The 13611-nt window shown below is 41.4% G+C and overlaps 1 protein-coding gene across 1 annotated transcript in view; it reads left to right on the top strand.

Annotated features, from left to right (window-relative positions):
- The window catches only part of CUNH10orf128 (chromosome unknown C10orf128 homolog), a 32971-nt gene extending 23471 nt beyond the window's left edge, over positions 1-9500 (top strand). The window contains 2 exon segments of the mRNA XM_021709519.1: positions 4079-4102; positions 9388-9500. Coding sequence (XP_021565194.1) covers positions 4079-4102; positions 9388-9500 — 137 coding nt within the window.
- Positions 9501-13611: the final 4111 nt, after the last annotated feature.

The following is a 13611-nucleotide window of genomic DNA, read 5'->3' as shown; positions in this document are numbered from 1 at the left end:
CCATTTTACTCCCTTGCCTGTCATTTCACCCTTCCTTCCTTCCACCTTCCTCTGGCATACTTTCCAGAGGACTATAATACACTCAACAGCCCCTTCCTTCTACTCTCCCCTCTTTTGGACCAGTGGACATATGTCACAAGAGTGGGGACCACAGGATAGAGTAGCCAAAGGGAACTTGGGTTTGTCTTTGCACAATCTGCAGTAGATTCTGCTCTCCACTCCCAGAACACTCCAGTGTATCTCCCCCCTCCTCGAACTCAGAATGAGGTCCCCAGCTCCTGACATGACTCACTTGAGAGGCCACACATGGTCTTCCCAGGTTTTCTGGTTTCTCTTCTGGTATCCAGACATGTTGCTCTCTGCACAGAGCCCATGTTCTCATGGACAGCCCTGCCTCAGGACCTTTGTGCATGCTGTTTTCTATCATGTGGAATATGCTATGCCCATACAGCTATGAGCCTTGCTCTCCTTTCTTTCACATCTCTGCTTCAATGTCACCATTTCATTTTAGATGGTCTGTTTAAAATAGAATCCCCCTCAACCCTATCCATCATTCTCTTCCCCTTACCTGACTTTATTTTTCTTTATAGTTATTTGAACTAGTTAGCATTATGTGACATGTTGTATATTTTTATAGTTTCCTCCCTAAAATGTAAACTCCTTAAGAGTGGGGTCTTCTTGTTAACCTCTGTAGCCACAGAACTTAGCATAGTACCAGAGACAGAGTGGGTACTCATGCATGAGTCAAATGAATATATGGTCATAGGCCTGGGCTAGGTGTAAAGAGAACAGAAGGAACACATGCTCCCTCAGTCTACAGGGGAGACAAGCAGGCCATAGGTAATGGGTGCATAGTGGGTGTGGGTGTCATGGGCAGGCTAGGCATGTGTTGCCTTGTGTCTTGGGGTGCCTAGGGCTACACAGCAAGCAGGGAATGTCCAGGTGGGCCTCAGTGTGTAAGTAGAAGGACAAAGAGGAGCACATATAGGCAGAGAGAACCTTGGCATGTATAAATGTCAGGGATAATTGTGGAAACCCTGCAGCCAGCAAGTGTACAGTGTGGTAGAAACAAATGTTCCACGTAAAGATATGGGGAGAGGAGATTGGAGACCTGTGGGGGTCAGAGGGGCTTGTGCTAAGAAAGGAGATTAAAATCTATCCTGAAACTTCTGATCACCCATTGATAGATTCTAATTAGGGGAGGGATGGAATAATTTTTGTGGTATAGTAACATGGAAGAGGGGCCCAGCTAGAGCCAAAGAGATTCTGGGATAGAGATGCTGACCTGCTGCAAAGCCCTGCTGAAGCAAGGCCAGTGGAAGTGGCAGAGAAGACAAAATATGGGAAAGATATTACAAAGGCAGCTGGTCCAGGAGCTGGGGGCAGATGGAATAAGTGTGGCCACTTGAGGAGAGAAAGGAATCTAGCACAGCTCAGAGCTTTCTGATCAGGGGGCTTGCTAGATAGTGTCCTTTGGGAAGTTGGTGGAGGAACAACTTTGGGCAATGGGCTGAGGGAGTGAAAGGGCAACTTCTTTTTTGAATATGGTGATCCTGGAGTTTTTGGAGACTTCTAAGTAAAGGAGATGTTTAGTAAATGGCTAGTACTTAAGACAAATGTCTGGGCTGAGACAGGAAATGCGGCTTTCAGAAATGACCTGAAGCACATTCTTGCCCTCAAGTTCTTCTATGGCACCTGGGACTTGATAAATAGTGTCTATTGAAAGAATGGATAGATTAATAAATAATTGAGAGATGGATGCATGGTGCATTGTGGTTAGAGGTCGTGGTCCACTAGCTGTCACAGATTCATGCCCTTGGGATAAGCTGGAAATGGACTTTCTTGAGAAGTTCATATTTTTGAGAATTTCTTCTTCAGATATTCTGTTGCTGACAGTTTTCTGATTGGGAGGTCCTGAAACATACTTCAACTTCATCTCCAAGTATTTCCTCTTTTCTTCTGTCTTTTGACTCTTATTATCCTTTTCCTTCTCCCCTCCTGCCACCTCCCATTCCTCACAATATGTCTGGTCACCCCAATGGGGCCTTGGCTGGAGAAGGTGGAGGTGTATAAGGTGACCATATAACTTATCTAAAGCAGGACTTCGTAAGAGTGAGAAAGGACACTGCTGATAATTTTATTGGGATGGTGGGTTCAAGCTTGGACTGTCCTAAGATGAATGGGATGTGTGGTCAACCTAGGTTGAGTAGGCCTAGAGATCTCCAGACCCTGTGGCCACACAGTTCTCCTCTTACTGGTTATGTCACCTCCTCTGCACCTGGACAGGGGTTTTTGGAAATGTGTGGTAGAATTAGGGGTATTTCTACTCATCCTGGGCTGGAGGAGAAGGAATACCACGTGTCCCATTCCACAGACACATACACACCCACACATAGCCAAACTTATGCTGGCTGAAGTTGTCACATTCCTCTTTATAGAAGAAATATGCTGAACTGCTCTCAGTGGTACCAAATCAACGAGTCTACTCATGCAGGAAAGTAAAATTCCAAGCCAGTCAGCTCTTCATACTCCTCTCTGTCCTTAGATGCCTTCTCCCTGGGGGCATTCTGTCTTCTTCTAGACCTTGGGGAACTGGCACAGTGCCAGATTTACCTGAATGTGTAGCTGTAACCCCTGGCCAAGAGGGCATCCTAGTTCCTGCTTGCCCAAAGGCAGCACTGACCTGCTGTGGGTTGGGCACTGAGTCAGCGTCTCCCACTATATAATCAGGGCAGACTGACCTTCATCAGGGTTTTCAAACAGGGCTTTTGGGGACTGGGTCACAGGGAGACCATGGATTGAGAAGGGAAGTTGGAGAGGAATTATTGGCTTCTAGTGGAGGAGAACCTGGAAATAAGTAGGCGACTTCCAGAGCCAGAACCTATGCTACCTTTATGGGTCCAGGCAGCTCTGTTGTGGAGACTGCAGAACAGGAGTCAGCTTTGGATAGGTGGGCTATGTCTGCCGTGACAAAGACCCTGCTCACAGCATGGCCTCAGGTGGAGGCTGCAGAGTGCTGTGGCCAACTCAGACCCTGTGGTCAGGAGAGTTGAACCATATGAATAGTCCAGCACAATGACCTTCTCACATCCCTCAGAAAGGACTTTGGTGTGCTAGAGCTCTGCCCAGCACAACAATACCACCTTGGCCATCCAAACTGCTGGTCTATGTTAAGGGCCACTTTGAGTTAAGCCACTCTGCTTTGGAAACTCCAGTGCCTCTGGAAATCTTCGAAGCTTGATACAGACCCTGTTTCAGGGACATCTTAGCCATTGAATTCACAGTGTGACATTTTACAAAATCTGATTCTTAATCCTGGTGTGTGTGTGTATACATGTGTGTGTGTGTGTTTGTGTGTGTGTGTGTGTGTGTGTGTGTGTGTGCATGTGTGAATGTATGTGCAGGTATGTGTGAGTATATATGTTTGTGTATGTGACAATTCATAATTATCGACTGTGACACATACATGTGTGTGGGAAGATGCTACTGTGAGCAATACAACACAAGCCAGTTTAAAAACTGAATGAACAACCACTGTTTTTATGTTCCTACATATGGTCATGTAAGAGGAGCATCTCTGTTGCATGTGTTTGGAAGTTCTGGATTATTTTGAGCCATCAGGACTATAGGAGGCACTTTCTATAATTCAGGCAAGATGGTTGCAATAGTTTTTCAATAACAAACATTCAGAAAGCAAAGCACAGGAAAGAGAAAAAGAGAACATGAAAGGATACAAGAGGAAGGCAGGTGGGTGGAGAAAGAAAGACCAGAAGTGAAGAGGTGGGAACTGGGAAGTAATGACTGGAAGAGAGTTTGTAACCCTGGGAATATGTGCTGGGAGATGTTCTTGGCAGGTATAATAAAATAGCTTCTCTACAAATAGAGGGACTTTCAAAGAGAGGGGAAGCACACTTCAACTTTCCAAAACTAACGCTAGATGGAGTCAGGTTGAGTCATGCAGTTAGACCTGAAGAAAAAAGTGCACGAGAAGCAAGCTACTTTCCTGCCGCAAAATTTTGCTTGTGCTTTCTGTCATCCAAGACTTATTTAATGAATATCCTATTTCCTTGTTCTGCAGGCTAAACCGCAGTTTCTCCAAAAGGTGAGTTGTAAGAGTGATCACTTACTAAAAGGATAGGCAGTTGCTGGTGGCTTTTCTGCATGCCTCCTCCCTGGCCACGTGGACAGATAGAGATTGCTGACTGTTGACCAGAAGTCCTTGTGCAGGACAGATGTAAAACCAGGAATCAGCACCACTTTGGGATGTGCAGACAGTTCTAATATGGTGGCACTTTGGCAAGACTTACTGCGAAGCTATGTGGGGGGTGGCATTTGCCCAATTAAGTAGTTATTTTTCTTTTTCCAGTTTCCTTGGACCACTTTCTCTCTGACAGTGGTCAACCTAACCAATTGCCAATTTAGTCTATTTGATGAAAAAAAAAATCCAAAACATCTCTTTGTCATCAAGCTATAGATTTGGCTGAATATTTGCTTCTCAGAGCTGCTTTGGACAATTGTCTGTATGTGCAGGATAGTCTGCAGGAGGAAGGATCTTGGATCCGCTCGCTTAACGAGCCCTACTCCTAGGAATGAAGGCATCTTCAGTGGGTTTATGGAATTCTTTCACATTCTCCAGCCCCAGTTTCCCTGATCTCAAACACCATGCATGCGCTGCTCCACTGAGAATTTGCTCCCTTTCTGACCAACCAGGATGATCACACAGGTTTGAGACGTCTCTTGACTTCTCCCTCCCCCTCTTGCTTTTTGAAAATTCTTAAAATCCACAGAAAAGTTGAGAGAAAAGTGTAATCAAAATATATGCACCCTGGACCTGGACTTACTAACATTGTACCCCCCTGGTTTCATCCTTGTATACAAAAATGTTTTTCGGTTGATCCACTTGAAAGTTAGTGTAGATATCATGATATTTCACCCTTAAATACATTACCATGTTATCTTCTACATAACCACAATTTTATGAACACTCCAAAGACAATGCTAATTCAGAATAATCTATTAGACAGTCTGTGTTTGAATTAATCCAATTGTCTTAAAAGTATCTTTTATCTCTCAATTTCCCAGTCCAGGAGAAATATTTGTATTTGATTTTGTCTCTCTGACTCTCAGTGTTGAACAGGCTCTCTGCCTTTTTCTTCCCATGATGCTGTCAAGAACCTAAGCCAGTTGTCTTATCCAATGTCCCATTTTTAAGATTTGTCTGATTGTTTCCATCTGAGTAAATTCAGGTTGAAATTTTGTGTGTGTGTTCCAGAAATACCACAGAGGTGATGATGTGTATCTTTTATTGTATTGCATCAGGAGGCACAAAATGCCAGACCGTCTCTCTGTTGGTGATGCTTTCTTTGCTAGTTTTCTGCATTGTAGAGATTAGAATTTTTCCCTTTGTAATGAGTAAATAATTTGAGAAGTAGTACTTTGAGACCTTGTGAAAATCTTGACCCTCAATAATTCCTCATCCAATGATTTTACATCTATCCATGATCCTGCTTGAATCAGTTATTGCCATTGGTGATTACAAAATATTGACTTTCTAATTGTACCATTCCATCTACATTTAATAGCTAACATTCAGAAGGAAGGCTTTTTCCTTAACCCCCTTTTCTCCATCTCCTACTTGTTGAACATTATTACTATGGTCGTCAATGCATTTTAATTAATTGCCATTATGATTCTTTTTGGTGTTCCAATTGTTCCTAATTTGGCCAGTGCAAGTCAGTTCTTGGTGGCTCTCATGCCCTTTCAACAGTTTCTTGTTTGTCTTGTCTTTGAAGATTTTCTACACTTCTGACACAACACAACATCGTAAGGTCAGTTTGTATTTCTGCAACCTGAAATCACCTGCTTCCCCAAGGACCCTCATTTTTTTTCTTTTTCTTTCTTTTTTCTTTTCTTCTTCACTTTTTTAAAAAACAAGATCTGGGTACAATGTGTGCTCAGGGGTACTGAGTTTCTTTGCTTGTAGGACCTTTAAATGGACAGAATCAGGAAATACATATTTGAATCCCAAACCCAATACCAAAAGCTCTTTCCTAAACTTTCCCCACTCCACATTTCTATCTTGCTTCCTCCAAAAGTAAAATTGTTGGTTCTCAGCCATATAAATATTTTTACTCATCTGCTCTATCCTGTAATGCAAAATATACTCCCAGAAATTACAGCACTACACAGCTGAAGACCTACTTAGTAAGCTTGAAGATTTCTTTGTAGTGCTTTTTGGCCTCAAAGTGGAACCCTATGTGTGTGCACAGAGTATTATGTTCAAATTGAACTGAAAACTTTCTCTGTGTAGTTATGGTGTTAATTGGATAGAGAATCATAAATGATTATTTCAGTGTGTATGCTATTTTAAGATTTCATTTTAAAATCCTTTTACATTTTACTTTTGAATATGTAAAACATGTACATGGTTCACAGGTAAAGCTACGTAAACAGGTAAGCTCGGAAGAATCTTAGTCTTGTGACTGTCCACCCCACCCTGTTCTCATTCAATGCTTTGAAGTTACTGTTTTCAATAGTTTCTGATTTATCTTTCCTGTGCTTTTATAGAAATATATTTAATTAAAAATACTTTTACAAATGCACACAATGTTTTATTAAAAGAATAAGTTTACATATGTGTATATGTGTGTATATACACACATATGTGCATATATATATTTTTTTCCAGTATTTGTATAGTTTTATTTTTTATTTAGATCTCTGATATATTTGGCATTTATTCTTGTGTGTGGTATGAACAATAGATCCAATTTTATCTCTTTCCTAAATGGTAATCAAATTATTTCAATATGTTTTTTTAAAAACCCTATTTTTCCAATGTTTCATTTGCCATTTTTATAATGTTTTAAATTTCCATATTTACTAGGACTATTTCTAGACTTTTTCTTATTCTTCAGTGGTGTTTGTGACTAATCATGTGCTAGTACCACACTCTTACCTAGAAAGAAAAGTTTCAGGGTGTGCTCTGCCATCTGGTGGGGCTGGTTTCCCCTACCTGCACACACACATTGTGCTTCCTTTTCAGGGGCACATCCTTATTATTCTATTCCAGCTATTCCTGTATAGTCTTTTTTTCCATATGATTTTTAGAATCAACTTCAGAGTCTTTCTACAGATGCAAACATATTGGTATTTTTATTGGAGTTACATTGCATATATGCATATACATACTCAGTTGAAGATTATTGTGCATATGCATATACATACTCAGTTGAAGATGTTAAGTGTTTCTCCATGGAGACGTGGTCAACTTAAAAAAAATTAATTTTTAAAAAAAATTTCAGATTTGTGGAACACATACATTCCTACTATGGATATATTATATAGTGGTGGGGATTAAGTCTCAGGTGGCCCATTCCTGAGTTAGTGAATATTGTGCCCCGTAGATAGTTTCTGAACCCTAGTCCCCTCTACCTCCCCCCTTATGAGATCATTTTTTTACAAGTTTGCCTTTGTGTGTTTCAGAAGTTTTCATTTCTTATAAGTTTCCTGATTTCTTAGTTTATTTTCAAGTATTTTATGTTTTTGTTGCTCTTTAAATGGAGTTTCCATTATATCTTCTACCTCATCATTGATTATATATTGATTTTTTTGGTGTATTAACATTATAGTGACTGCCTTATAGAATGCTTCTATTGTTTGTGTTTGCTTTCTCTGCAATCCATTAAGTTTTCATGATATCATGTCATCTACCAAAATCTAGATCTTCTTTTCCAACTCTAATGCCTTTAATTGTTTTCTCCTCTCTGATTGCATTGGCTAAAACCACCAATGTGAAATAATAGTGGAAACTGCACATATTTATCTCGTGCCTGATCTTGGTGGAAAATCCACTAGTGGTTTCCATTAAGTTGCTGCCTTTAGGGCTAAAGTACATATATTTTACTCTGTCAAGAAAGCATTAATTTCTATTTTACTGAATTTAAAAAATCAGAAATAGGTGTTGGATTCTGTCTAAGCTCGCTTCAGTATTAGCAGGGATTAATGTAACCTCAACAGATAAAATACCCTGGGTCTCTCATGGGCTAACCAGAATGAACAGGCACATTTGTTACAAGCTTTACTTCTGTTTTTGTTGTTTTCCTTCTCTCCTTGTTAGTCTATATAAATTTTTGGAGGATTTGGTGAAAGATTTGAGTTTAGCAGCCACTAATTTGTATGATATCCAAAAATTTCTTGTTTTTTGTCCTGATTCCAATCCAGTGTGTCATGCAGGCTCATTCATCTAGTCCAGCCAGCAAATGCCATCCCAGACTCTTCCTGGCTTATATTTTCCTGCATCTGGTTCTCTAGTGGCTGCTGATATGCCCATCTATGGAGGTGTCACTGCTGGTCACAGAACAACTTCGTTCATGACATTGTTGAGCAAGTGCCCCTTTCCCTTGCTCAGGTCTTCCAGGGGTGGGAGGAGGCTGCTCTCCTGGGTTGCCCATCATTTTGGGCATCAAGTATCTCAAGTGCAAATTCTGGCCAGGTCCAACCTTTTTAGATTACTTCCTTAAAACCTGAAGGTGCCTTTTAGCGCAAGGCTTGTAAAGACAATAGGAAAGACGAACTCTGTTGGTCTCTGGGCCTCTAGACCAGCTGTCTTAAACCCCATGTTCCTCTGGGTTCAGCATCCTTTAAAGACGTAGCACAAACACCAGCATTTGAGGCCCTCACTTGGAGTCCCTTCTTCCACTTCTTTCTCTACTTCCCTTCATCATGACTTGACTGTTCCCAAAGTCTTGTTTGTCTTTAATGTTGGCTCTACTGCCCTCAAGTTTTATAGCCCTGACCATGACCTGTGTCCTTGGCCCTCAAATATGGAATAGGTAAACATATGCTGTCCATGTTATGAACTTTGACTTGGCTTGCTGCTTCTTTGACTTTGACTTGATGCATCACTTTTCCCTGTCTTCTCGCTGTTGCTGCCCCTTCTCTCATGAGGAGATGTTAGTTAGATATCAAGAGATTGTGACTGAAGATGCACAATGGAATGTCATGAGCAATTATGCATCATTCAAAGTAAGCATATATATATATAATTTTATTATAACTATAGCTAATGTCTATGTGAAACTATAGTAATGCGTGAATTTGATCTCAATGTATAGAGGTGTTGGTGAGAGTCTTAGCTGTGAGTGGACACAGCAGAATCTCTGTCCTACTTTCAGCCCAACTTCTATTGTATCAGGGTCTAGTTTGTTGACTCATCTTTTTCCAGTGTTCCTTTGCTTTTACACATCTATGCTGTCCTTACCTTCTGTTAAAGCTGATACACCAAATATGGAGAAGTGTCACCTTCTGTAACCGCTTGTGGTTCAGACTTGAAAGTATTATTTTCCAACTACATCCCCATTGGTCTGTCTGCCTTGTTCTTCTTAGCATCTGCCTAGATCTGTGCAAACTCTTCAACTACTGAAAGTGACACTCTCCCCAAAATATGTCCATTAGCCTCAGGGAATGACTTCTTCCCTTTTTGTCATCAAAGTGGATGAAGTTTTGTGGACTTGGGTTTCACAGTCAAGAAAAAAAACCTTCAGGTTGAGCTCTCCTCTTTACCCAGAGGTCACTGGTCTTCAGGTTCCTTTCTATGTACTACAAGAAAATGTTCCACTTTGCTGATTTGCTGGTAGACTTTTTCATACCTTTCTAATGTTTTGTGTCTCATTAGCACATGCAAAAATTAGTTAGAGCATAGTCGCTCTATGCTCTATAAGTCAATAAGTCTTCCAGATTGTTCTCTTTCTTTCCAGAGATGTACAAGTGATTGAGCTATAGGTGATCAGCTGTGTCAGGAGAGGTTCAGTCATGCAGATAAATGTGCACATTCTAGGGATGTTTTGAATTTGAATGCACAAGGCTGTGATTGACCTTCTCATGGACTCAATACTAGAGTCAAATAATAGAAGGAATAGAATCTACAACACCCCTAACCTGAAGGAAAATATTGCATTTCTTCTGCAAGAAGCTGACTGCACATAGGGATGGCATGAGCACATTAGGAAAAAAACCATACCACCTGACCTGGTCCCCTGTGTCAGAACTGTTCTTGCTTCTGCAATGGCATCATGTCCATGTCAGTTGAACCTACTCATAGCAAATGGCTCGTGGAAATGGGAGCAGACCCAAGACACAGCTTCCTGAATACTACCATCTTATCAACAGCCAGCAGAACTTTCTAGATCTATTGACCTCACTTTCTTAGCTGCTGAGAGAACCTCATATTAAAGACAAACCAAGTAACCATTCAAGAGCCCTGAAACAGGAGGAACACAGGGCATTCTCCAGTCCTATTCATGAAAGATTGACCTTGTGAAGGGGGAAATGGTAGGTTGGGCTGGAGTGGAAGGAAGAACCTTGGTGGTCATGGACTTTCAAATACAGACCTTCAAATGATGGAGCCAACATTTCTGTAAACAAGAGAGCAGATTCTGTGCCCTGTGGGAGGCTATGCAAATGTAAGCTATACAATTATTTTGTGGTTATTATTACAATGTGAATGGTTTTTACATAAAAGACACAATTGGCAGAGGCTTAACAAAACCCACATCATCCTATGATTGCTATCAAGCGACGGTTCTGTGGAACAGGCCCCCTGAACATTTCTCTCCCCTGCAATGCTAACCCTGTATTTCTGGGGTTTAATTATGGAATACTCTTTGCCTTTTCATTCAACCGAAATTGGGGTGGCTCTCCTCAGATTGGACTCGTATGTGATGAAAGATGAACTTTATTTTAAAATAAAGTGCTGTGCTATCATAATTTGCCTGGATTCCCAGGGCATCTTTTATCTGACTTGATAACGATGTTGTTCATTAGCAGTCTTTGTTAACTGATAACCAAGAGCAGTAATGTGATACTCATAAGCAATTTTCTGTGTGTAAGATAGAATAAGCCATCTTGTAAGGGATCTGGTAATTGATTTGCTTCCTTTAGCAGCATTTTAATTAAGGCATCTGGTTTGTGAATGGCAGGAACACTTGTGAACTGAAGGTGAATGCTCTTGTATACCATTGTTCTGTGTTCTGAACACAACAGAACCATAGGGTCCTTTCCCCAGCTCTACCTTGCCACATATCTTCCCCAGTTTCACTTTAGTTATACATAAGTTTTCCTGTAGGAAAAATAGAAAGAAGTATGCTAGAGACCTGTGTCTTTTCCTTGGGTTATAAAGGCTGATATGATTTAGGAGACAGAATGGGCTGGTGGGCCCTAGTATTGAGGTCTCCCTGGCTTTTATCCTTTTATCCTAAACTCGAGGTCAAGGGCTTCCTCCTGGAAGATCTTCCAGTCCTATTGGAAGCTCTCTGAAGTCCTTCTTGGCAGCTCCTCTTTAAAGGGGTGGCTTGAGAATGCAGGCTCCAATGGGCAGTAGCTCCAATAGACAATAACTTTAGGAAGTGATTGGAAGTGACCCTAATAAGCCACAGCATCTTGAGTCAGGGCCATTCCAGCATAGTTGCCTCACCCTGTGGTTTGGAATTATGCTGGTGGAGGCCAGGGAGTGGGATAAATCTTGCCCTCCCAGCCCCATAGGTTCTAAAGACCCCAAAACACATACAGCCACCCTCCCCTCACACATAGCCCACTGCATCATGAAGAACATCAAGTCTGAAGGAAAGCAGATGAATAATTTTCAAATATTGGGAGAAATAGCCATCCTTACATAGGTGAAGCGGGCTGCAGGTGGCAGCAGCCAGCCAGGATCTAACAGTGTGGGTGCAACATGGGGCCTTCAGGTCTCAGTTCCAGGAGGGGAAGGTGAGATGGAAGAGAGTTATCTGGCAAGGTCAATAAATTAAAAATCATCTATAGATGAGTCAACGAATATATCTATAATTAAAATATGTTTACATGGATTCTATGAATTAAAATCAATAAACAAACCATTTAATAAATATATGTATGTGTAAATTCCTCTATGTGTTTTTTTTTTCCTGTGTGTGTTAAAAGTACACATATCATACAATTCTAAGGAATGTACAGCGGTTTGGAGAAATTAATAAAACTATTTTCTAAGCAGGCGGGGTTGCTTAGATAGAGGAAGGCTGAGCTGAGCAAGGCTGAAGATGGAAACTTTTCATCGTCAAAGTTGGGAAATAACTTAGAGGTAGACAAATCAGTTAGGCAGGTAGAGATAAAAATAGCAGGACTGGGCAACCCCCTCAGGTCCCCTCCTACTGTGGGAGCTTTTCTGTCCTCTTAATAAATACTGCTTTAAAAAAAATAGCAGGGCTATTGTGATGTTCAAATGTCATGACATGTCAGCACCCTCTGCAGCCTCTAGGGTTTCTCCAGTGTCTGTGCCCCAGGACAAGTGAGAGGCAAGCATAGTTCCCGTGGAGTGCTGGTGGCAAAGATGCAAAGGATGGGTGGGTTTGCGTGGACTTTGGGGGAAATGATACCAGGATTTGTTGATGGATTGATCTGGGCAATGAGGGAGAGGGAAGTTAGCACCACACCCAGGTTCTAGAGACATGGGTTCAAGTGGAGAACTCAAGGAGCACTGACCTTGGGAAGGGTCTGAGGCTGGGTTTGGGGTCTCCTACACTGACTATTAGGGAACCAAGAATGGAGAAAGCAAACCCCACATTTCTGCAGGTGTTGAAGTCTGTGAATTGGAGTTACGAAACACATATGTCAGAGATTACAATAGAATGTGCTTGGGGATTTGCAGGAGAAGGCAGGGAGAACCAGTCTGGAGGAGTTGCGGGCTCCCTGAGATAGAGTGTACAGGCAGGGCTGCTCAGATAGAGGGAGGCAAAGTGCAGCAGAGCCTGCAGTTGCAAGCAGAAGGGGCGGTGGCCTGTGACAGGAAGTCCATACAGGGCCAAGGCCAGGCTGTGACTGATTCTTTCCCTTCTGGATCATTTGTCATAATCTCAGACTTATCAGACTAATTAATCATCCTTCAAAGAATATGATTTTTCACTAGTACATTATTGCCAGATGATAAATGGGTGGCACATCTCCTAGGCTGTATATACAGATACAGGGAAGTAACTCAGTCCGTGAACATCACAGCCTTGCTTAGCAGGATACTTTAGGCCAATTGTTCATGGTCCTGGGTTTTCATGATTTTCTGTTCACTGGTGGGCTTATCTCTGCACAGTACAGAGTAGCAGTAGAGTATAGGGAGATTGACAAATTATTTTGTGCTATGCCTTAGTTTTCACATCTGTAAGTGAGCTAATAGTTGTGCTTACCCCCATAGGATCTTTGTGAGAATTTAATGAAGTAATGTATGCAAAGCTCTTAGTACACTGACATGTAGTCAGCATTCACTAAACATGAGCTATCCTTATAATTGGTTTTGGTCAACTTTTATCCAATTTTAAAATTTAGAGAAGGTGAGATAATGGAAGTTTTTTATTATTAGAGATTAGTTTCTTTATATAGTTTTAAATTTTAGAATTGTTTTAGACTTACATTAAGAGTTGTGAGGGTAGTTGAGAGAGTTCCCATATGACCCACACCCAGCCTTCCTTCTCCCCCCTCCCAATTATTTTTCTTAGTTCAGGGTCTCACTCTCTTGCCCAGACTGCTGTACAATGGCACAATCATGGCTCACTGCAGCCTCCGACTCCTGGACTCAAGTGGTCTTCC

The sequence above is a fragment of the Carlito syrichta genome, unplaced genomic scaffold (assembly GCF_000164805.1).
Source record: "Carlito syrichta isolate Samal-C Ts95f unplaced genomic scaffold, Tarsius_syrichta-2.0.1 Scaffold247529, whole genome shotgun sequence".
Taxonomy (NCBI): Eukaryota; Metazoa; Chordata; class Mammalia; order Primates; family Tarsiidae; genus Carlito; species Carlito syrichta.
Note: the sequence above shows the minus strand (reverse complement) of the source record. Positions and strands in the feature narration are given on the sequence as shown.